Source organism: Orcinus orca, chromosome 11 (assembly GCF_937001465.1).
Source record: "Orcinus orca chromosome 11, mOrcOrc1.1, whole genome shotgun sequence".
Classification (NCBI taxonomy): Eukaryota; Metazoa; Chordata; class Mammalia; order Artiodactyla; family Delphinidae; genus Orcinus; species Orcinus orca.
In genome coordinates, this window is record NC_064569.1 from 96,267,123 (window position 1) to 96,288,105 (window position 20,983).

A 20,983-nucleotide genomic window follows, 5' to 3' on the forward strand; every position below is an offset into this window, starting at 1 on the left:
ACACTCCTGCCACTAGTGCCTCAAGTCTCCCTGGGAAGTCCCTGGCATGGTGGCCCAGCACAGGTCACGGAGCTGGGAGTGTAGCCTGGCCTCACTGATCTGTGTCCTTTAGCAAATCATCCAATGGCTCTGAGTCTCAATTTCTTCATCTGGAAATTGGAATGCGTGGGAGGAGGGGCCGAGTGGTCTGCCTGCCTCCAGGAAGTCGGGTCCCTTACCTGGCTGACCCCATCCACTGCTCCCAACAACAGTGGGAGGCAGGGATTGTCATCTTCATTGTGCAGAGCAGGAAATGGACACACAGAGAGGTTAAGAGACTTGCCAGAGGTCACACAGCGAGCAAGCAGCAGAGCTGGTTTGAACTCAGGCTTCTGGCCCCCGAGCCCCCACTGAGTCACTTACAGCACTGCAGAGTGTTCAAGTGAAGATGGAACGATCTAACAATAGCAGTGACAAAGCCATGTCTAAGCACTTCACCTGCTCTAACTTGCTTAGTCCTTATAACAGCTCTCCGAGGTGGGTCCTATTATTACCTCATTCTGCAGATGAGGAAACTGAGTCACCGAACAGGTAGGCAGAGTTGGAATCTGCAACCAGGCAGGTCAGGCTGCAGAGCCGCTGCATCGCTTTATCACAAGAGAACAATAGGGAGGCTCCTTTCCATTGGGATTATTTCTGCTTGAAAGCTCAAGACTTTTAGCCCCATCACTGTTGGGCTCCACGGGAAGGCAGTGCTGCATGCTGAGGCATGCTGGGAAAAGACTTTGTTCCGTCCTGCTTTGTTGACATGCTCTTCATTTTAAGCCTGAAACCCCAGCTTCCTGTGAAGAATTCAAACCGTGGAGAAAAATGTGGCCATAATACAGCCACTACTTCCTGAGCCTCCAGTGTTCCCTGAGCTTGGGGCTCCGTGTGTGTCCTCACACTTAACCTTCACAACACCCAAGTAGCCCCCACTTCACAGCTAAAGAAACTGAAGCCCAGAATTGCTAACAAGATGCCCAGAGGCACACAGCTGCTAAGTGGTAGATCTGAGACTCGTCCCCAGGTCCTTCTTGAGAATTCTGGCTCTTCTGACCACAACAGCTGCACCCCCGTGGGATGCGCGGAGGTGGGTCTTGTTTGCTGGGCTTTGAGGGAAATGCTGCTGCTCCTCGTCTGCCACAGGCTGGCGCCTCAGTGTCACAATTCCTGGGCCGCAGGGAAAGCACCAGGACACAGGTGTGACAAGTGTGGACATCAATGTCCCCTCCACTCCATCTCTCCCTCCAGGGATTCAAGAATGGCTCCCCTGCCACCAAGGTGATTGTCTTCTGGAAGCAGTCATGCCCTGTGAGGTTCCTCATCACTGCCCTGCATCTCCCCGGGAGCTCACAGGATAACTCCAAGGCCCATGTGTGATTCCGGGGAAACAGAAAGCAGCAGAGTCAATGGATTCTCCAACTCCCAACTGGTCTTGTTGATTGCAGCCTCTTCTCCCGGCCCACCCATCCCTGCAGCAAACTCATTACAGTTTCCAGAAGCCAGCTTTGACCCTACGACCCCTGGCTCAGAGGTTGTTGGTGGGCCCCAAGGAGCTTCAGAATTCAAGTTAATTCTCATCCACCTGGAACACAAAGCCCTCGCCTGGCCCCAGCCACCTCTCCAAGCTTCTCTCACACGTCCCTTTCTGCTTCTTTGCCAAACCAAATGGGCTGTGTCCCTATCATGTGCCTCTCTGCTACCCAAAGCAGGAAGCCCTTCTCTCTTCCCTACAGCGTGAAATTACACCCTCTTTCAAGTCTTACTCAAATGCCACCGCCTCCACGAAGCCTTACCTTAATACTCATCATAAATTCACTCCACAAACATTGATTGAGCCCCTACCATATGCCAGGCATTGAGCCCAAGGGTCCTTGTTATCATGGAGCTTACAGTGCCATAGAACCATTAGAGCAAACAAATGATCACATAAATAATCATTTGGTAACAGCCATGAAACACATTAGTAAGCAAGTGGGCAGGTGCCCAGAGGGTGTATAATGGGACCCTGGGTCTTGGGGATCCAGGACATTTGAGCTGAGACCTGAAGGACAGATAGGAAGTTGCCACGTGATGAGGTTGGAAGAGAGCTCCAGGCAGTGGGCACAGCACAGGCAACAGCCCTAAGGCAGGAGGGAGCGAGTAGATTTCCAGGAATGGAAAGGAGGCCAGTGCGATTTCAATGAAATGAGTAAGCTGGAGATGCAGTTGGAGTGAGACAGTGCAGACCACGGAAGGCTTGGGGACTTTATCCCAAAGGCCAAAGGGGGAACCACTGAAGGATTCTGAGCAGAGAAAATAGTCAATATTCATTTATAAATGATCCTGGCCCGTGGCTGTCTCCTGAAAAGCCTAGGCTTTGCGTCCAGCCACCCCTGAACCTTGGCTGTCTGGTTGTTTGGGGGTGAAGTTTTCAAACCCCTCCTCCTGGACTGAGCTCTCGAGGGCAGGGCTGACCTCCGGTTCTCCCGCGTCATCCTCAGCACGTGGAGCTGCTCCAGAAACATTTGTGGAACGAACTAACAGATAAGACAAGACACTTACCAGCATTTCCCCCGGAAGAGGCCAGGCTGCCTGGGGGGCCTTCCACGTTCTCTGGAAATCACAAAATTCAAGGGTTTTAGTGAGGTCACGACTCAGGGAGCCCTTGATAGTAGAGCCGGCATCCCATGGATGCCCGCGCCCAGGGCCAGCATGACACCGCACAGGCATCTGCCCGTGACCGTGTCCTGAATGACCAGAAACAGAACCAAAAAATCCCAACAGCTGTTAAGGTGCTTTCGAGTTTACAAAGCACATTTCACAAGCAGCCTCACACAGGGTCAACCCTCTCGGGTGGATACAGTTGCTGCCCTGTTTTACAGATGAGGAAACTGAGGCCCAGACAAGGGAGGGTCTCTGGCAAGTCATCTCAAAGCCAAGACTAGAACCTGACAACAGTTCAGGCTACTTATGGCTCCCATGGGGTTAAGAGAGCTTTCCGGAAATTTCTTTTAAAAATGTTTTAAAGTGACATATTTCATCAGGATGTCTGTCAGCCAGCAGTGGGAGCCAACACACCAATTCTCACAGGCCGTTCCCCCTGCATGTCAAATCTGCACACTCAGCCCCAGGCCCTGAGGCTGGTGGCTTAGCCCACGGCACGGGAGGGGCCTGAGTGATGAATCCTTGGCTCCCTGGGCTTGGTGCTGGCACAAAGCAGGTGCTCAGGAGACTCTGAGTGTTCTCCAGGGGAACCTGAGCTGATTTGAGGGATAACAATAGAGAACACTCCTACGGCTCTCACATGTGCCAGGAAGCATGCTAAGTGAGTTACCCGCATTAACTCAGGTCATCCTCACAACAAGGCTACGAGGTGAGTACGCCAATGATCCCTATTTACATGTGTGGAAACTGAGGCTCAGAGCAATAGCTAATTAGCCTGGGATCACAGAGCCAGTGGGTGGCAGAGCTGGGATTTGAAGCCTTTAAGCAACCCCATGCCCTGGCTGAGTGGAGGTGGGCAGAAACCTGTGCATTCTCAAGGACCGCGACCATGTGGGGTGCCCCTCCTGCGCACACTTGATGACCGCTATTCCCATTCCCCATATATCCTGTGTGGGCGAGCAGTGACAAGCTGGCATGGTAACTACCCCATCTCCCCAGCCTCCCCTGCCCTCACCCCATGGTCTGTGGGCTCCCTTTACCTATCCTGCCACCTATGGGCTCCCGCCCCAGCTCCTTTTTGGTAGTAGGTGGGGTGTACAAAAGAAAGGGAGGGGGCTTCCCTGGTGGCGCAGTGGTTGAGAGTCCGCCTGCCGATGCAGGGGACGCGGGTTCATGCCCCAGTCCGGGAAGATCCCACATGCCACGGAGCGGCTGGGCCCGTAAGCCATGGCCGCTGAGCCTGCGCATCCGGAGCCTGTGCTCCGCAACGGGAGAGGCCACAACGGTGAGAGGCCTGCATACCGCAAAAAAAAAAAAAAAAAAAAAAAAAAAGGAGAGCAGAGGGCGATGCTACCTTGAGAAGGCTCTGTAAGCTCTGGAGCCTCAGCCTTTTCACCTGCAGAATGGGGACATTAACATCGCCCGCCACGGAGGGCTGCATCCACCCAAGTGCTTAATCCATGACCTCACACCTAAGTGCTGGTTCCAATTATTCTGGCCTCAGATACCCCTTGAGGGGGAATCACTCGTCCTGTGAGCAGGCAGGCTCAGGGAAATACGGTGCCCACGGTCACCCAGCATCGATCACCCAGCACAGCACAGTGGAACAAGGAATGAGCGGTCTGTCTGACTCTGAAGCATGAGTGGAGGAGAGAAGGGAGGGTAAATGAAACGTTTGGGTCTTCCACGCAACTCAGCGTCACACTGCCAGGTGTGGGCTGGATTTGGCTACCGAGTCCTGTATCCGCCCACACCCAAGGCTCTCCCCAAATGGTGCACATCGAGTGGTGTTGGGGGAGTCCTGTGCCCTCCTGGGAGCCACTATCTTGCTGGACCCTCTCGGCCCCCTTCCCCAGCCCAGGTGAGGTGTGCTGGTGGGGACAGGAGGAACAGTGGGAAGGCCAGACATCGAAGTTGTTCAACTGTGGGCTGACTGCAGAATAAAAGGGAAGAAAGCATCCTTTCCGGAAAAATCAATGGACAGATGTGACCGCCCAAGTCACAACCTACACGGAAGCCATCCAAGAAAATCAAAGAGACGAGAGAATTGCCACCCCTTACAGCAGCTGAGAGAGGTAAGCGAGCCCAATCCCCCATCAAACAGATAGGAAAACTGAGGCCCAGGGTGGGGCCGTGACTGGTCCAGGGCCCCACGGTACGTCTGAGGCTCTGCCACGTGTGAGGGGTGTCCAGTCCCAGGTGGCCCATTTGCAGTGGTGGGCGGGCCCTTGTGGTCCTCATGCCTCACAGCCCAGCCGTCGTCCAATTCCCTCTGTCTTGCCCACATTACCAAGGGTGTCCGTTTAGCCTCGCGCAGAAAACACCAAATATCTGAGGCTCTTCCCTGCATGCTTTTGGCTTCTGGGGTGCCCTACCCCCCACCCCCCACCCTCACACGTTAGGCAGAGTGAGGGGAGACTGTACTCAATAAGCTACTACATAGTTGTGCAATTAGAACAGAGCCTGCCTGACTCGCAGTAAGTGCTCATAAATGTCAGTTTTTTTTTTTGGCCGCGCCAGGCGTCTTGTGGGATCTTCATTCCTCAACCAGGGATCGAACCCGGGGCCCTCGGCAGTGAAAGCACAGACTCCTAGCCACTGGACCGCCAGGGAGTTCCCAATGTTAGCTATTATTACTAGGCATGATTATCCTGGCCCACAGACACTAGATGCTAGAGCCTTCACTCTCCTGCACTGACTTCTTTGAGCTAACAGTTGTTGAGTGCTCTCCGGGAGCCAGGCTCTGGGCCGACTGCTTTGTGAGAGTTATCTCGCCTCATCTTCACCACAGCCCTGTGACTTAGGTACCATTAGTACCCCAGGAAACCAAGGCTCAGAGAGGGCAGGTGAGTTGCCTGAGGCAACACAGCTGGTAAATGGCACAGCCAGGGTTGAACCCAGGCAGCCTGGCTCCCGCTATGAACTGGGGGGAGTAGTGGCCCTCATCTCTTGCAGGAGCTTCCAGTCACGTCAGGGTCCCAGGCAAGAGAAGCTGCTCCAGGAACCCTCACCCAAGTTGGGGACCAGGCATCTACTCTGATTCCCCAGCAATGTTGGCCCCGTCTCAGAGTGGGGCCTGGGCTGGCCCTGGATGCCAGAAGTCCTGAGACTCCAAATTAAAAGGAGACCCAGGCTGGTTCTTAAATTCCCCGGCTGTTCAGGAATCCCAACAGCACAAGGCCACCCTGAGAGGAGCTAGAACAAGCCAGCTTTGTGTGCAACCTGCCCACTCTCATCAAGTCAGGCCCTCCCTTCTTCCAGAACTGGCTCCCACTGCCGAGAGAAAGTGTTCCCTCTCCCCTTTCCCCTTCCTGGGCTTCAGCCACTCAAGGTGACTGGCCTGTTACACCTGCAGCTCTCTGCTCTTATCCTTCCTTCTGGTGGTACACCCTCCCCTGCCTTAGCCTGGCAAACTCCTACTCATCCTCCAAGACGTTCAAATGCCACCTCCTCTCTGAAGCCCCTCTTGATTGACCTGTCAGAATTCACAAGGGTACCCCAGGGAAAACTTTTTTTGTTGTGCCTCTACGGTGCTGGCTTAGCCAGCTCCCTCATAACCACAGCTGCCATTAATTGAGCACCTGCTGTATACAGGTGCTGCACCTGCAGTCTCCTTAGTCCCTACAACAAGCCTGCAGATAGAGTTTACTACTACCAGGTCACTGCCTTTTAGAACTGCATCCCTGAGAGATTAAGTAACTTGCCTAAGGTCATATAGCTAGAAAGTGGCCAGGGAAGACTGCAACTGAGGGCTGACTCCAAAGCTCCTGGGGTCCATCAAATTGGGGGCATACAGAGGGAAGGGGCTTGCTGTGCTTCTTCCATCTATGTATGCCAAGAGGGTGGGCACACGGCTCCAAGTGGGCAGGCTCTGTGAGCCTGGGCTGGGTGAAATGAGCTGACCGGCCAGTTGGAACCTCGACTGGTACTCCCAACACCTCTGAGAGAAGGGTCTCAAGCCCAGGCCTGGAACGGACCCAGCATCTTGGCCTTGAGGAGGGTCTATCCACTGTTCCTTCCTTTTCCATCTGATGAAGGAGGCTCCATGGGGCACCAGAGCCCCGCAGGCGAAGGCCAGGTGCTCCTCACACACAGCTCCCTGGCTCCTCTATGAAGGTTGGCTTGTGGGCCCAGGACCTGAAGGAAATGCTGGGGTAGATTAGCGAGCCCGCCAGCAGTTTCCAAAGGGACATTAGCCACATGAGGCTCTCCTGCTTGGGGCAGATGTCCCGGTCACAGGCATAGCTGTGGCTTGTCCCTACATGTCAGGCTTCGTGGGGGAAAATTCCCCTTCCGGTGGGTTTGCCCAAAGGAAGTGAGCCCATCACCCCTTCCAGGGTGTGAGGCAGGGTGACTGTTCCATCCTGGTGGCCCATCTTCCTGGGGTATCAATGGGTCTGGATCTGCTCCCCTAGCTTCCAGGCACACACTCCCTCTGTACTCAGCTCTGGGCGGGTGCTGGGAACACCGAGAAGGATGCCTTAAAAATCCTGTACCCAAGAGCCTGACAGTGACCACACCTCTCACAGCACTGTGAGAGGGGACATGGGGATGGGCAGGGCGCAGGCCCCCAGACCATCCAGGTTGAGGGCAGGGAAGGCTTCCTGGACGAGGCTAACTGAATCCAAAAGGACTTGACCAGGCAAAGGAGGCGGTGAGGTCCAGGTAAGGAACCAGCTCCTGCGGAAGGAGGGCTAGAATGAGGGCTACAGCCTGAGGCCTAGTGTGTGACAGGCTGGACCCAGAGGGCCTTCCCCTGACCCTCCATCTGAGGTGGGCTCCTGCCTCGGCTTCTCAGCTCGGATGTCTCCATCCCTGCTGGGGCCTGAGCTATGGCCTGGCCCTACTAAAGCCCCACTCTCTGTGTTCTCTGGAGACTTCCTCTAGAGACTGACCACCTCTGTACATGCCACTGCTCCTGCCTGAGCCCTGCTGCAGCCCAGAGCCTAGAGCTGTGGTTGCTTCCCAGCCCAGGTCAGGCTCAAGCTCTCTGCCCTCATGTGCCCGTCAGAGGAGACAAGGTCCTGGGACACCTTGCCAATACCAGCCCGGCCACAGAACCCGTTGCCACCCTCCTGCAGCTGGGGGCAGGCCCATCTCTGGCCTTGTATCTTCGAACCCCATCTGAGCCTCAGTCCCTGGCTCTCTGTCTCTGGTTACCCTTGGGAAGCAGCTGTGGGCAGAAGTAGCCTTCTGAGACCTCAGGCCGCCCAGGCTAAGAGAATGACAGGACAGTGACCCTGGCTGGGGATGGAGAGACCTTGCAGGGAGGCAGCCAAGATGGGGCAATGGCTGGGGGTCAGGAGAGCAGCCTGGGCTTCCTGCAGAGTGAGGAGGGGGCTGGTGTGCCAGAGAGGAGGGAGGACCAGCTCCTCCCCGCCATGCTGGCCTGTCTGTCTCCAGCACTTCACTGTAAAAATAAATGGAAAAAGCACACACCAGACAGAAAAAAGGGAGGAAAAAAAACAAAACCCCAAACCGCCCCACATGGGCTCCCTCAGCGGGTTTGGGCCAAGGCCTTGGCCTGGGTTACTTGCTGCTGCTTTTCCCGGGAAGCTGCTGGTGCCAAATTTGCATTTACCACAAACAGAGACAACACAATGTCATAATCCTTCTCCTGTCACTCTCCCCTCTCTTCCTCCTCCCACCTCAGACACGCACGCTAACACAAAATGACGGCTCCCTCGACAGCCTGAATGAGCAAAGCCCTCGATCTGCCTCTTAATTGCTGGCGTTTCTCTCTGGCCCGCGCTCCGTGCCCCTCGCCCAACTTGCAGCAGACCACCCACTGCCCCCTCCTTTGTCCCGAATCTCCGCTGACAAATGGCCTGCTGGAGGTGGAAGAATAAGCCTGGAAATAATGGTGGGGGGAGAAGCCAGCCCCTGGCCACCCCCAGCCGCCTCTGCACCCTCACTGCCAGGGTCCCAGCCACGGAAGCTGGCTGGACCTCAGGGGACGGGGGGGGGGGGGGGGGGGGGGGGGGGGGGCAGCGAGAGTGACTAAGCCCCTGGGACTCTGACCCGGGGCCCTGCCCTTCACGCCCCGGCCGCCGCGCTCCCAGAGCAGCCGTCTCTCCCCCCTCCTCTCCCGGCCACCCTCCCGGGCACCGCTCTGAACATCCCCCGCGCTCCCCTCCCTCCATCGCTCTTTATGGCAGTTTCAAAGCTGCAGCCGCCGCTCGAGCAGCTGCGGCCTTTGATGGGGACAAGGCAGTGAAGGCCGCCCGGGAGGCCCCCGCCCGCCCCCGCCCGCCCCTCCCCGGGAGCCTCGGGCCGGGCAGCGTGGCACGGCGGAGCGCCCAGCCGGCACGCCTCGCACGCCAGAGCAAACTTTCGTGACCGGAGGGAGAAACACGGCGCATGCTGCGTTACCTTTGCAGCAGCATCCTTCCTGGCACTTGCTCCAGACCCCTCCAACAGCCCAGGGCGACCGGCCGGAGGAAAACAACTCCCGAGTGAGGCTAGGGAGGAGGGGAAAGGGAAAAAGGAGAAGGAAAAGGAAAGGGGGCAGTTTCTCGTCTCTCAGCCTCCTCGCGGCTCCTCCTGCCCGAGCCGGCAAGTGAAGTCACAGGGCCGGGGCGGTGACATCAGCCGAGCCTCTGACATCACGGCCCCTGCCAGATCTCACCTCTGCAGGGCGGAGATGGAGGAGCAGCGGGGAGGAGGGGATGGATGGAGGAAGGAGGGGAGCACAGATTCCTCCATCGCCCTCAAATGCAGAGAGCGCGTGCCAGCGTGGGGGGGGGGCAGGGGAGGGGCGGGTGGCTCATCTCTGAAGAATATGTTTTATCTCTATAGATAGGGGCGATTATGTGTCTATAATTGGCCCCCGAGTGAATGGCTTAAAAGGGCCGAACGCCCACCACAGGCAAGAATCACAGCTCACTGCTGTTCCTGGAGCCCAGTGGGTCAAGGCCAGTGTGACGGGTCGCGGAGCGCCTACTGTGTGCGGGAATTCGCATCCAGCATCTTGGGCGGTGATTGCAAACACCTGGTGTGGCTCAGCGAAGGAAGGGCCTCCCCAAGGCGGTGCAGAAGGAAAATGCGCTGGGATTTGAGGCAGGTGGCAAAGAGGGTGGGATAGGGCCAGTCACAGCCAGCAAGGGGGCCCAGAGCCTGAAGGGCCAGCCAGGCAGCTTCGGGGCTTTTTGAAGCCTTTCACCGGCTGCAGGATCAAGGCCTTGGATTTGATTACTCAGCCTAGGCCACCCCCCAGCAAAGTTGGGCTTCAGTAGGGGTAGGCAGAATGCAGCAGTCCCCATCACCCCAAATCCCATCTCCAGGGGTGGCAGCAGCAGGCAGCCTGCCCTGAGCATGTGGCTAGCAGCACCAGTTCGGTGGGCTGAGCACCTACTACTACGTGCAGTCCCAGCACCGGGCATTCATGCTCCCCCTCTTACTCCGTGGCAATGCCTAAGAGGTAGGCACCAAAGCCCCGTGTCAAGGTGGGGAAACTGAGGCCCAATACATGGTGGGACGAAACAGAGACCCAGGTGTCCAGTGCCTGGACTCCAGACCACGGCCAGATCCTTGGCCCTGCAGTGCCCTCGGCCTGAGCCTCCTACTCTACAGCTGCACAGACCATCCCCGATGCCCACTTGCTTTAAGGAAACCATGCGTAGTCTAGCCTCTGCCCTCAGATGAGACACCACACAACCCGCTCTACTGTGTTCCCTTTAGCTCAAGACCCCAGCCCAGCCCAGGCCCCGCCAGGCCCCGGTGTGGCAATCCCACCGCAGCACCCTCTTCCCTGGCACCACGGAGCACCTGGGCTGCTGAACACAGGCTGCCCCTAATTCGGCTCACAACTTCATCTGAGCTCCTGGGCCTGGCATTGGGCGAGGGTCTATTAAGCGCCAGACTCCAGCTCACTTCACCCTTCCCACGTCCAGGATGTCAGGGTTAGAGGCCAGGAGACCGGGCTGCTCCCAGGGTCTGGAAAGTACTTCCCTTTCTCCCAGGCTTTCCCCAAAGCCTGGAGCTAACGTTCCCACCTCAGTTCTCAGGACTCCGGCCATGCTTTGCACCGGTCCTTCCCCCACCAGGACCTGACATGGTGCACAATCCACACCAGGCACTCAGTAAAGCTTTGTAGTAAACTGACCCTAGGCACAAAAGATGTGCGCACAGGCGCAAACACCAGCGAGGAAGCCCAGAAGAAACACCTCCATTCAGTTCCCTAAACAAACCACGCTCCCTCTGGTCTCCAGGCCTTCGCACCTGCCGTTCCGCTGCTCGGAACACCTCACCCCACTGTCACCCGTTCCCTGGCTATATGAGGGTCTCGACTGAAACATCACTTCCTCCGAGAAGCATCTCCTGACCCCCAGGTCCAAGTGAGATGCGGCTTTCCATGTTTATCCCCCATCACAGCTCCTACTGAGTGTCCCGGGAGGCAGCAGGAAGTGGTGGAAAGGGATGGGGGCTCCAAGGCAGACTGCTCGGGTTCCAATCCCGGCTTCCCAACTCACTCACCGTGTGACCCTGGACAAGCCACCCGACCCCTCTAAGTCTGTTTCCTCCTTTGTGAAATGTGGGCAAGAACAGCAGTGCTATTGAGAGGGTCTCAGCACAGTGCAGACCCTCACCAGATCCAGCAGAACTGTGCCTGCCTGTTCACCTGCCTGCCTCCCCAGCCAGGCTGCTAAACCAGCCAAGGAGATGGGCCTGCTTTGTCTTCTGACCCCTGGCACAGTGCCTGCACACAGTGGGCATTCAAGAAATATGCACCGAGGAAACCAGGCAAGGTTGGTTGACACAGTGGATTGGAGAACTTTAATTCAGTTCGGCAGGCACCTGGTTTTAAATCTTGGCTTCACCACTTCCTTCCTGTGTGACTGTGGGCAAGTTACTTAACTTCTCTGAGGCTCTTATGCTCCACCTGTAAAATGGGTATAAGAACAGAACCTGCCTTATAAGGTTGTTGTGAGGTTACATGAGAGAAGGGATGCAAAATGCTTAGACCAGTGCAGACTCGTAGCAGGGGCCAGATCCGTGTTAGATGCCATCATTATTACCTTATGTGATCTGGGCCTGCGAGGTGCCACAGACAACAGAGGGGAGTCTGAGAGAGACGTGGTGGAAGTGGGAAGGAAGTCGACTTTGGAAGAACACAGACTGGGCTCCGACACAACCTCAGTGAGCCTCAACTTCCCACTCTTGAAGGAATGTAACTAACGCTCCTTATTTCGCTGAGTTTTTGAGTGGCAAACTGCAGACAAGGAATATGAGTGAGCCTACCGGGCACTTAGTAGATACAGAATAAATACGGGTTCCCTTCAGTCCCCTCAAACTATGGACACACATGGACAGTTATTCAGTAACTTTTCACAAATATCTCAACATGGATGAGGTGGGATCACCAAGTAGGGAGCAACAGATGCAGAGAAGAGGCTTAGAAGGGATGGCAGCTGGGGGAGGCACCAGGAAAGGCTTCCTGGAGGAGGAGGTGTGTGAGCTGGGTCAGGAAGGTTCAGGGGAAGGGAGGAAGGAGTAAGTGCATGGACAGAAGAGTTGGGGCACCCAACCCCCCAAAGGCAAAGCACATTTCAACACAGCAACTCAGAAGGTAGAGGGGGCACTGTCGCCTCTGTTTGGGAACATGGGGTTTTGGTAGCACAGCGGCTGAGCTGGAGGGCTCCATGAGCACCAAGCCTCTGTGCTGGGCATGTCGTCATGGATACAGGCCAACAACACAGAGACCAGAATAACTGAGCTGGGTGGGATGCTGGAATCATCTGCCCCAATCGCTCTACAGATGGGGAAACTGAGGCCCAGAGAGAAGGGACTTGACCAAGGTCACATGGTAGGTCAGTGGCAGGGACCTACCTGCCTACGCTTAGTCTCATAACCCCTAGGTCAGAATTCTTTTAATGGTAACGGCAAAGACAAGTTAATGGTACTTACGTAGTGCTTATTGTGTGCACCTGTGTCTTAGCTTCTTAGGAAGATGAACTCATTTGAGCCCCACAACAACCCTCTGGTGAGGGTCTACCATTACCCCCCCATTTTACAGAAGAGCAAACTGAGGCCTAGGGAACTCAACTGAGTTGCCCAAAATCACACCGCCAATAAAGAGCAGAGCCAGGATTCAACCCCAGGGTATCCAGCCCCAGAATCTGGGCACTTAACCAATACACCCGACTGCTCTCATCATAGCATGCATCCGTCCCATCGTGCATGCGTGCACCCATCCACCCAATCAGGCATGCATGCATTCATTCAAGCAGTATTTATTTGAGCTCCTACTGTTCCAGGCACTCAAGAATCAGCAGTGAATGCACAGCCAACCCCACGGAGCCCTGCCCGCCTCTCTGTGACCCACGCTGCCTTGTACTGTGCCCAGCCAACTCAGAGCTCACTAAAAACCGTCCTCCTGAAAAGCCTGGTCTCAAATTTAGCTGCTCAAGACCACAGACCGCTCTATTGCTGGGAAACCACAAACCAACCCCCCTTTTAAAAGCCATTATGTCGCTTGCTTAGGAAAGTGGGAGTGAAGACGATTGATCCAGTATCAATTTCTGGGTAGAATGGTGAATTGCATGGATGTCCGAGGCCTCACTGGCCCAGGGGGAAAAAAAAAAAAGATCCTGCAAATCAGATTTGGAAATAGTACACGGGGCTTGAAGCAGTCGAGTGAAAAAGTTTAATGGTTGAGTTTTGCCACCACAAGAGCTTTCCACAAGTCCAGCCCCCTGGGCAAGGAGGACGCAGCCCAGTCGCATGCACTGGGTACCCTTTCAGATAGCCTTCGGGGCTCCCAGAAGACCCAGACCTTCTCCTGCTAATAGCAGACTGCCTGCTCTGCTCCAGGCCCACTACACTGTTCTAACCCAAAGGCTGGCATGACTGTCCCACTCCCCAGAGGAGGAAACAGAAGAAGGAAGACTTTCCCAAAGTCAACACAAACCAGGCCTGGCTGGTTCCAAAGACTGTGGTCCGCCCTCAACATGGCCACTTCAGTGCAGCCTTGGGCAGGCCTTGTGCCTTCTCTGAGCCTCCAGTTTCCTCTTCCTTGAAGTGAAAACACTGAGGAGCAAGAGCAGGAGCTCCCTTCCAGCCCTGGCATTCGGTGCTTCCATCTGACAAGGCTGCAAGATTGGTGCCAAGGACAGGACGAAGGGCCGGCAGGCGTTCCCCCAACCCACACCACCACCACCACCTTCATCTCACCTCCACTAACAGCCCCAGAACGACATATCTTAAAACAGAAATCCACTTCAGGGAGGTGAGGTATTTTAATACCCATTCTACAGATGGGGTATAGAGTCAAATCTGTAAGGGAAGTACTCTCTCCCCCCCACTCCTCCCCCAACACATTGAGACGTTCTGAACATCATCCGCCATTGCCCCAAAGCAGAGACAAAGCGAGAGGAACTGGGTGGCTACTGAAATCAGGTTATTAGTAGAATTATTAATAATAATCCCCAACATCTGCATAATAGCCACGTCCTGGCTGTGCAAAGGCTCCCAGCCTCAGTTTCCTCTTCCATAAAACGGGAATAATAGTGATTATTCTTCCCTGAGATGGCAGGACAAGAATCACGCATCCCATTTTGCAGATGAAGAAACCGAGGCCCAGAAAGGTGGTGTGAAGTGCACTGAAGCCACAACTCGAACATGGGTCTGTGACACAACGCAGGAGGCTAAAAGGAAAGAAACGTCTGGGGTGGCCTGAGATTCTGAACCAAGCACACTTTTATCTACTGGCAGTCTGCTGATGGCCACAAATGAAGGGTGATTTGTCCCCCCCGGGGGCCATGAGGGGCCTGCAGCCTGCCCTGGGCACAAATGCCACCCTGGCAGACCCCCAGAGAGTCCCCCAAAGAATCTCTGCACTCCCGAGCTTTTTTCCCATTCCAAACATGCCAGAGCCCCGCGGACCCCGGAGGCTGCTACTTAGCGCCAGATTAATCACACCAAATTCTCCATCCAGATACTGCGTGCAGGCCGAACTCCCACCGCTAATCGCCATAATATTCTCCTCGGCGTGTGCAGGCGGCCGGGGCGATGTTCCAGGAATATTAATTCTCCACCGCCGGCTCACTCTCGCCGCACGCATGCGCCCCCTGCATGGCCGGCTGCTGTTCGGGGATCAGGGGGCCGGGCAGGGGGACAGGGGGCCGGCAGGAGGCAGTGCCCAGGTCAGAAACCCTCCCCGGGGGCTGGGGGCTGCCCGGTGGTAAGCGGTGGCCCCAAGGCCTGGCTTACATTTTAACCTGCGCCACCGCAGGGCTGGAAGTGGCTCATGCCTGCAGTGAGGGTCGCCCCGCTCACCCTGTCTTTTCTCCCAGTTTTGCCCCCAAGCCCCCTGCCCCAGGACCTGCAGGAGGTTCAGGTCCCCTGAGAAGCCACAAAGCATGAGTCCTCTGATGTCCTCTCTACACAACAGAGCTTTGAGGAAACGGGCAGCTAGGGACCAGCTAATCCCAGCCAAAAAAAAAAAAAAGAACACACAAAAAAAGGAATGAAAGTCTTTCATCTGCTCAAAATATAAAACCGTGGGTGTGGAAGGGACTCAGGTGAAGGAAGTTGGGCTCTGCTGTGGGCCTGTCCCGGCCTGGAGGGCGCAGGCCTCCGCTGCCGGCAACACCTGACCCTTGCCTAGCACAAGGAGGGGACCCTCTCCCCATAGTGTGGCCACTAATAAGAGGGGCCCAGGAAAGGCTGGCGGGGACAGTGTCTAGCTTCTGGAGGGTCCCTGAGGAGACGGATCACACCTCTGTCCCGAGCCCACTGGCTCTGGTCGAAGCGTATGCTGCTGGGTCTGGGGACAGAGACACTGGCCTGTCTTCAGGGAGCGCCCAGCAATTCAAGAAAAACAAGAGCTCCCCTGCACACAGGCCCTGGGAGCACGCCTCCTGCCCACCCTGACCCCTAGAACACCGCTGGGAAGAGTCGCATCCTCAGGGGCTTTGCAAAACACCCCTCTTACCTTATCCTGGTTCAAACTCAGTACAACCATGGGAAGCAACTTTAATACTCCAGTTCACAACTAAGGAACCTGAGGCACGGAGAGGTGAAGTCAATGGCCCAGCCAGATGGGTCCCCAGGCTGTCAGAATTCAAAGCCAGTGCCCTCTCCTCTCCAGGGCACAGCCTCACTCCACACCCCCGTCCCTCCCCTCTCCAGGGCTCCGTCTCCTCTTTTCTGAAATGACCTTTAGGGTCCTTCCTGCGCCCACATCCTGGCCAACAAGCAAAAGCATTTATTGAGCACCTACTCTATACCAGGCCCAAGGATCCAGAAATGCACAAGGTTGTGTTGCTTAAGGAGTTACACAGTCTGGTGGGAAGAAAGAAAAGTAAACCAGTGACCACACTCCAGTCTGAACCGCAGGGGAAGGGGCCTTCCCCCATGGCCTTGGGGTTAGAGAGGGCTTCCCAGAGGAGGCAATCATTGAGGAGAAAGTGGGTGGGGAAGGGATCCCTGCACTGGAGTCTGGACCAGAGTGGACAGATCGGGCTGAGAGTGGTTTCTGTGAGTGGTACAGTGAAGGCGGCCTCTGTGTGAGGAGTCAGATGAGAGCAGGAGGAGTGTGGCTGTCAGTGGGATGGTGTACTGGGCTGCGCAGGGCCCCAGGCCTGGCGTGGATCCAGGTGGGCTGAACCAGTACCTACTAGGTTGTCTAGGCTGGCCCAGGCCAGGCAAGGGCAGGGCCCTGGGCCACGGAGGGCTGAGGAGGGGGCCTCTTGAAGCCAGGTCTCCTGACTCCTGGTCCAGTGATCTGACTGGGAGGCAGGGCCTGTAAGAATACCCAAAAAGGTGGGTCCAGTCTAACGAAGTGAGCAAAAGGGGCCTACGTGAGGGTTTGGGGCCCAACCCAATTCCTTTCTGGCACAGACAGGTTAAGAGAATCAAGGTTTAAACCACAGAGGTGGGAATTCCCTGGTAGTCCAGTGGTTGGGACTCCGCACCCAGGTTCAATCCCTGGTCAGGGAGCTAGGATCCTGTAGGCCACATGGTGTGGCCAAAGAATAAATAAATAAATATTAAAAACAAAAGAACAGAAAAACACAGAGGTGAGGGATGGAGTCCAAGCCCCGGGCCTCCCCCACAGCAGCCAGCTCCTGTCCAGCCTGAGGGCCACCAGTCACCCCCCATTCCCCTGTGAACACGAGGTGTCTGACCTGAGCAGGTGCCCGGCACCCCTCACACACTACCCCTCACATAAGCCTCATGAGCATTAGAGAACCAAGGGGTCTCTCACCCATTTCTCAGATAAGGAAACGAGGCTGGGAGAGAAAGCACGGATGGAAATGAACACTCAGGGCCCTCCTACATGCCGGGCTCTCTGCCCATAATCTCACAGGGTGGGATTACAAGGAGGGAGCTCACTCAGGTCCCACAGGCAGCAGGAGGCAGCTTTTTATGGCTCTTACGTGTGGGCCTGTGTGTGCACTGTCCTGTCCCCCAGGCCCCGCTTTCCCGATCAGAACATGCACACAGAGGCCAGGTTGCAGTAGAATGACAGCTTCCTGCCCAGCTCCTGCGCTTACAGTCCCGAAGCACCAGTCCCATGCCTTGGACTCACTTTTGAGAAATCCAAGGCAGGGCTGGGACTTAGCTGGGACCCAGTAGATACTCCGAGACTTGGGGGCAAGCCAGGTCCCAGCCCTGCCCTCAAGGAGGTAACATCCCAGCCTGTTAACTGTAACCAAGGTGGACCATGGGACCCCAGGAAGGTGGGCAGCAAGTTACCCTGGGAAAATCCCAGAAAGCTGCCTGGAGAAGGGGGCATTTGGCAGCAGCCTAGAGGGCAAGGAAGCCTGTGTGAGCTCCAAAGCTCCATACCCGTGAGACACAGGGCCCCATGACTTCGTGGGAGACTGGGCTCAGGTTCAACTCTCAGCCCTCACCTCCCTCCCAGGCCCATTCCAGGCCAGCCCCTCCCCATTCTCTGCACCCCTATCTCCTGCCTCCAGGGTACCTTATGCCTGGCCAAACCCAGTGAAGGCCCAATCCCAGGAAAGTCCAACGGAATGACCAATATGACCACGGGGGCACAGACATGTGCTTGGCATGCCCCTGGGCTCCAGTCCCACATACCACGTCCCATGTGGCACTGACCACTGTGAGTGGCAGGGCCTGGGTCTCAGGTGCTGGGCCCTTGCAGGCAGGGCAGATGGACCAGGGAGTCAGGCTCTGGGCTCTCCCTAGATTCAGCTCTAAAGCAAGGCAGGGGATAGGGCATGAAGCCTGCGTGAACCAGGGGCCCAGTCCCCTCACAGGAGGCCTCCCGGTCAGGCCCAAGTCCCTGGAGGAGGCTGACAGGTGTCCTTCCTGGGTACCAACCCCCAAGAGAGTCAACAGTATCAAGTGTTGGCTCCCGGCTCCTCCAACCAGGGAAAGACCCGGGTCCAGGCCCAGCCTTCCCCACTCCTGGCTGAGACTGAGCAAACCACCTCTTGGCTCTAAGCCTTAGTTTGTGCATCTGAAACATGGACCGGCCACACCTATCTTGCGAAGTTATTGTGAAGATTCCGAGTGATTAGTTGTTTGAAACTGAATGACAAATAGAGGGGGTAAATGTCGGCTCCTTCCCTAGGGCTGGGCATTTAAAGAGACCCAGAGAAATAAAAACAGGTCCTCTCCTGGACAAGGGAATTCACATTGACCTCCTTTATGGTTCGTGACAGCCTGGAGAGGGAGGAACTACTATTCTAATTTTACAGGTGGGAAACTGAGGGCAGGCAGGTGAGGGGGCTTGCCCAACGTCACAGAGCTCCAAGTCCCAGGTGTTCCTTGCCTGATTCTCTAAGTGGGCGCTTTCAGGCTTTGCAAAGGGGTGGCAGGGAGGCCTGAGGCGCCAAAACCCAGCCCACTGGCCAACCCCAGCCTGAGGGCCAGGCTAGGGAGGCAAAAGGCTTAGCCTGGCCCCAAACCCCAGCTCAGGAAGAAAAGAGCCCGCACCGCCTGCATCCCCGAGCCTGCAGCCATCCTGGGCTCTGGCGGGGGCTTGTTCTGAAAGCCAGGAGCTTATCAGCTCTAGCGTGGAAGTGAGGAAGGGGCTGGGAAGTGGGAACATCCCCGCAGGATGAGCCTCCTGGTGGGGAATCACCCCTGCTAGCCTCCTGCACGCAGAGCCTGCAGTGCAGCGCATTAAGGGAGCACATGCACTGTGCTCACGGCACAGGCAGGCACCTGCCAATCTCAGCCCACGGCCCCCGCCCCAGCCCCCTCTCCCGGAGGGCAGATAATTCTCTCGCTCTCCCAGCCTGACAAAATAACTAATGCTAACTCAATAAAGTCCCCCTTGAAGGTTTTTAATTACCAGACTGTGCCGAAGACTAAAGACTCCGGGAGCGGGAGGGAGGCCAGGGGAGGCTGATGGAGGTCGGAGAGGCGGAGGCAGGGAAGCAGCTTCCCTTCCAACCCAGGGAGAGGGCAGCTGTCCAGGGTGCTGGGTCTGGCGGCCACAAGGATTTAGGATTCATCTCTCTGCAACAGCGGCCACTGATGGAGGCAAGGCTAGTTTCCTGGCAGGGACCTGACAAAGATTATCTCGCTTAAGCCTCACAGCCAACCACAAGGTCACACAGCCAAGCCCGGACTGTCCAGCTATACTTGGTGACAGGCAGAGTGTCTGGCGGCCTGCAGAAGGAAACACAAGCCAGGGGAGTGGCCGGAGGGGCTGGGGGCACAGGGATGATCCCTAGGAAAGGTCGAACGGTGCGCAGTGGCTTCTGTGCAGTAAGGTGGGCTGGGCCATGGACACAGCAAAGCCAGGAGCTGGCTGGCTAGAGGCTGCCCAGGGGGACCCATGCAGGACCTAAAGGCGGGAGAAGAACATCACCAGTTACGGGGCAAGGGGGCTCAGGGACCCCCACGAGGAACCCCCGCTGCCACCGAGGGAGACGATGAAGAGAGGGAAAGGCGAGGGTGTGGCACAGCCTAGTACCCAAGCCAAGCCTCCCACCCCTGGCCTGAGCACTCCCCCTCGGATAATAACACCTGAAGGGACTTGCATGGCTGCCTCTGTCCCAGCACAACCCCAAAGCCCGCCCTGCCCCGCCCTCTGCAGCTCCTGCCCACTCCACACTCCCAAGCCAGGGGCCTTCCTTCTACGCCTTCCGACTTGCCGAGCCTGTTCCCACCTCACTGTTCCCTCTCCCTGGGACGGTCCCCCCTTACATTTTTACACAACTGCCTCATGTCATTCAGGTCACAGCCCAAAGGTCCCCGTCTCGGATAAACCTTCCTTGAACTCCCTACCTCGTCCCTCTCTGTCAAAGGCCCTGAGCACCTGCCGAAAGAAATGGTGTGCAGCCTCCGGCCCCAGCCCCACGTCTATCCCCTCCTCTGGGCAGCCTTCCCGTGACCCAGGCAGAGTGACCAGCTCCCCACACGGTACAGGCCTCCCTCCACACTCAGACCCTAGGCATCCTTGAGAGGGTGACTCTGAAGCCCTCTTGCTGGGGTTCAAATCCCACTTCGGTCACTTATTAGCTGTATGAACATCTCTGAATCTGTTCCCTCATCTATAAAAGGAGTAAGTCCTTTACTTGTAGAGGTAAGTGCCTGGTGAGTGCGTGGTGTTGCCTAGAACCATCGTCACCATCACCATCAGCCCATCCTCTCCCCACCAGGCCTCAGCTAACTGGATGCTGCATCCTTTGGCCCCGGCACAAGCCCTAGACGTGTGCACATCGGCGAGTGCTTGTTAGCTGACTGACCCTGTGAGACAGGCCATGGAGGTGCAACTGGCTCCTTTTTCTAGATGAGGAAACGGAGGTTGCCAGAGAGGCTTGCCGCTGTTCTGTGAACCCATTGCCCGGCTGTGCTCTTTTCGCTGCTGCTTCTGTGAATCGGCTCTTCTCAGCTCTTCGGAGGCACCAACTTCGGGGGCGGTGCTGAGAGCTGCCGCAGCTGTGCCTGGCTCCCAAGGGCTGTGTGCGGTGGCTGGAGGCCCCAACACCCAGCCCTGCCTGGAGCCTCCTGGCTGGGATCGCAGCCCTGCGGCGTTCGAGCTGCTGCCCACCAGCCGGCCCCCTGGCATCAGGCCCGGGCCGCCAGCCAGCCGGGAGAGGAGGCAGCTTGGCTGGCAGCCAGCTCACAGTACCCGAGCTGTCAGCCAGGAGGCAGGCCAGGCAGGGCCGAGACCCCCGCCCCTGAACGGGGCCCTGGCCAGGCTACCGGGACAGGGCCAAGCTTCTCACTGCTACAGCTACAAGGGGGCCCTGTGGCTGCCAGCCCCAAGCAGGGCTCGGGACGTAATGTCGCCGGGTGGGGACCCAAGAGGACTCGTTTGCATTTACTCAGCTCAGCTTTTCACTATTGTGGAAGTAGCACGTGGAGCAGAGGGAATTTTCAAGTC

The 20,983-nt window shown here is 56.7% G+C and overlaps 1 protein-coding gene across 4 annotated transcripts in view; it reads right to left on the bottom strand.

Moving 5' to 3' along the window:
- TCF20 (transcription factor 20) overlaps nucleotides 1–20,983 on the bottom strand; it is a 190,886-nt gene that overhangs the window by 101,830 nt on the left and 68,073 nt on the right. For 3 of the 4 annotated variants that reach the window (XM_033405182.2, XM_033405180.2, XM_033405179.2), the window contains exon 2: nucleotides 2,566–2,616. The exons of the other annotated variant lie outside the window; for it this stretch is intronic. In XM_033405182.2, coding sequence (XP_033261073.2) covers nucleotides 2,566–2,616 — 51 coding nt within the window. The remainder of the gene's footprint in view (nucleotides 1–2,565; nucleotides 2,617–20,983) is intronic. 4 annotated transcript variants of the gene reach the window in all.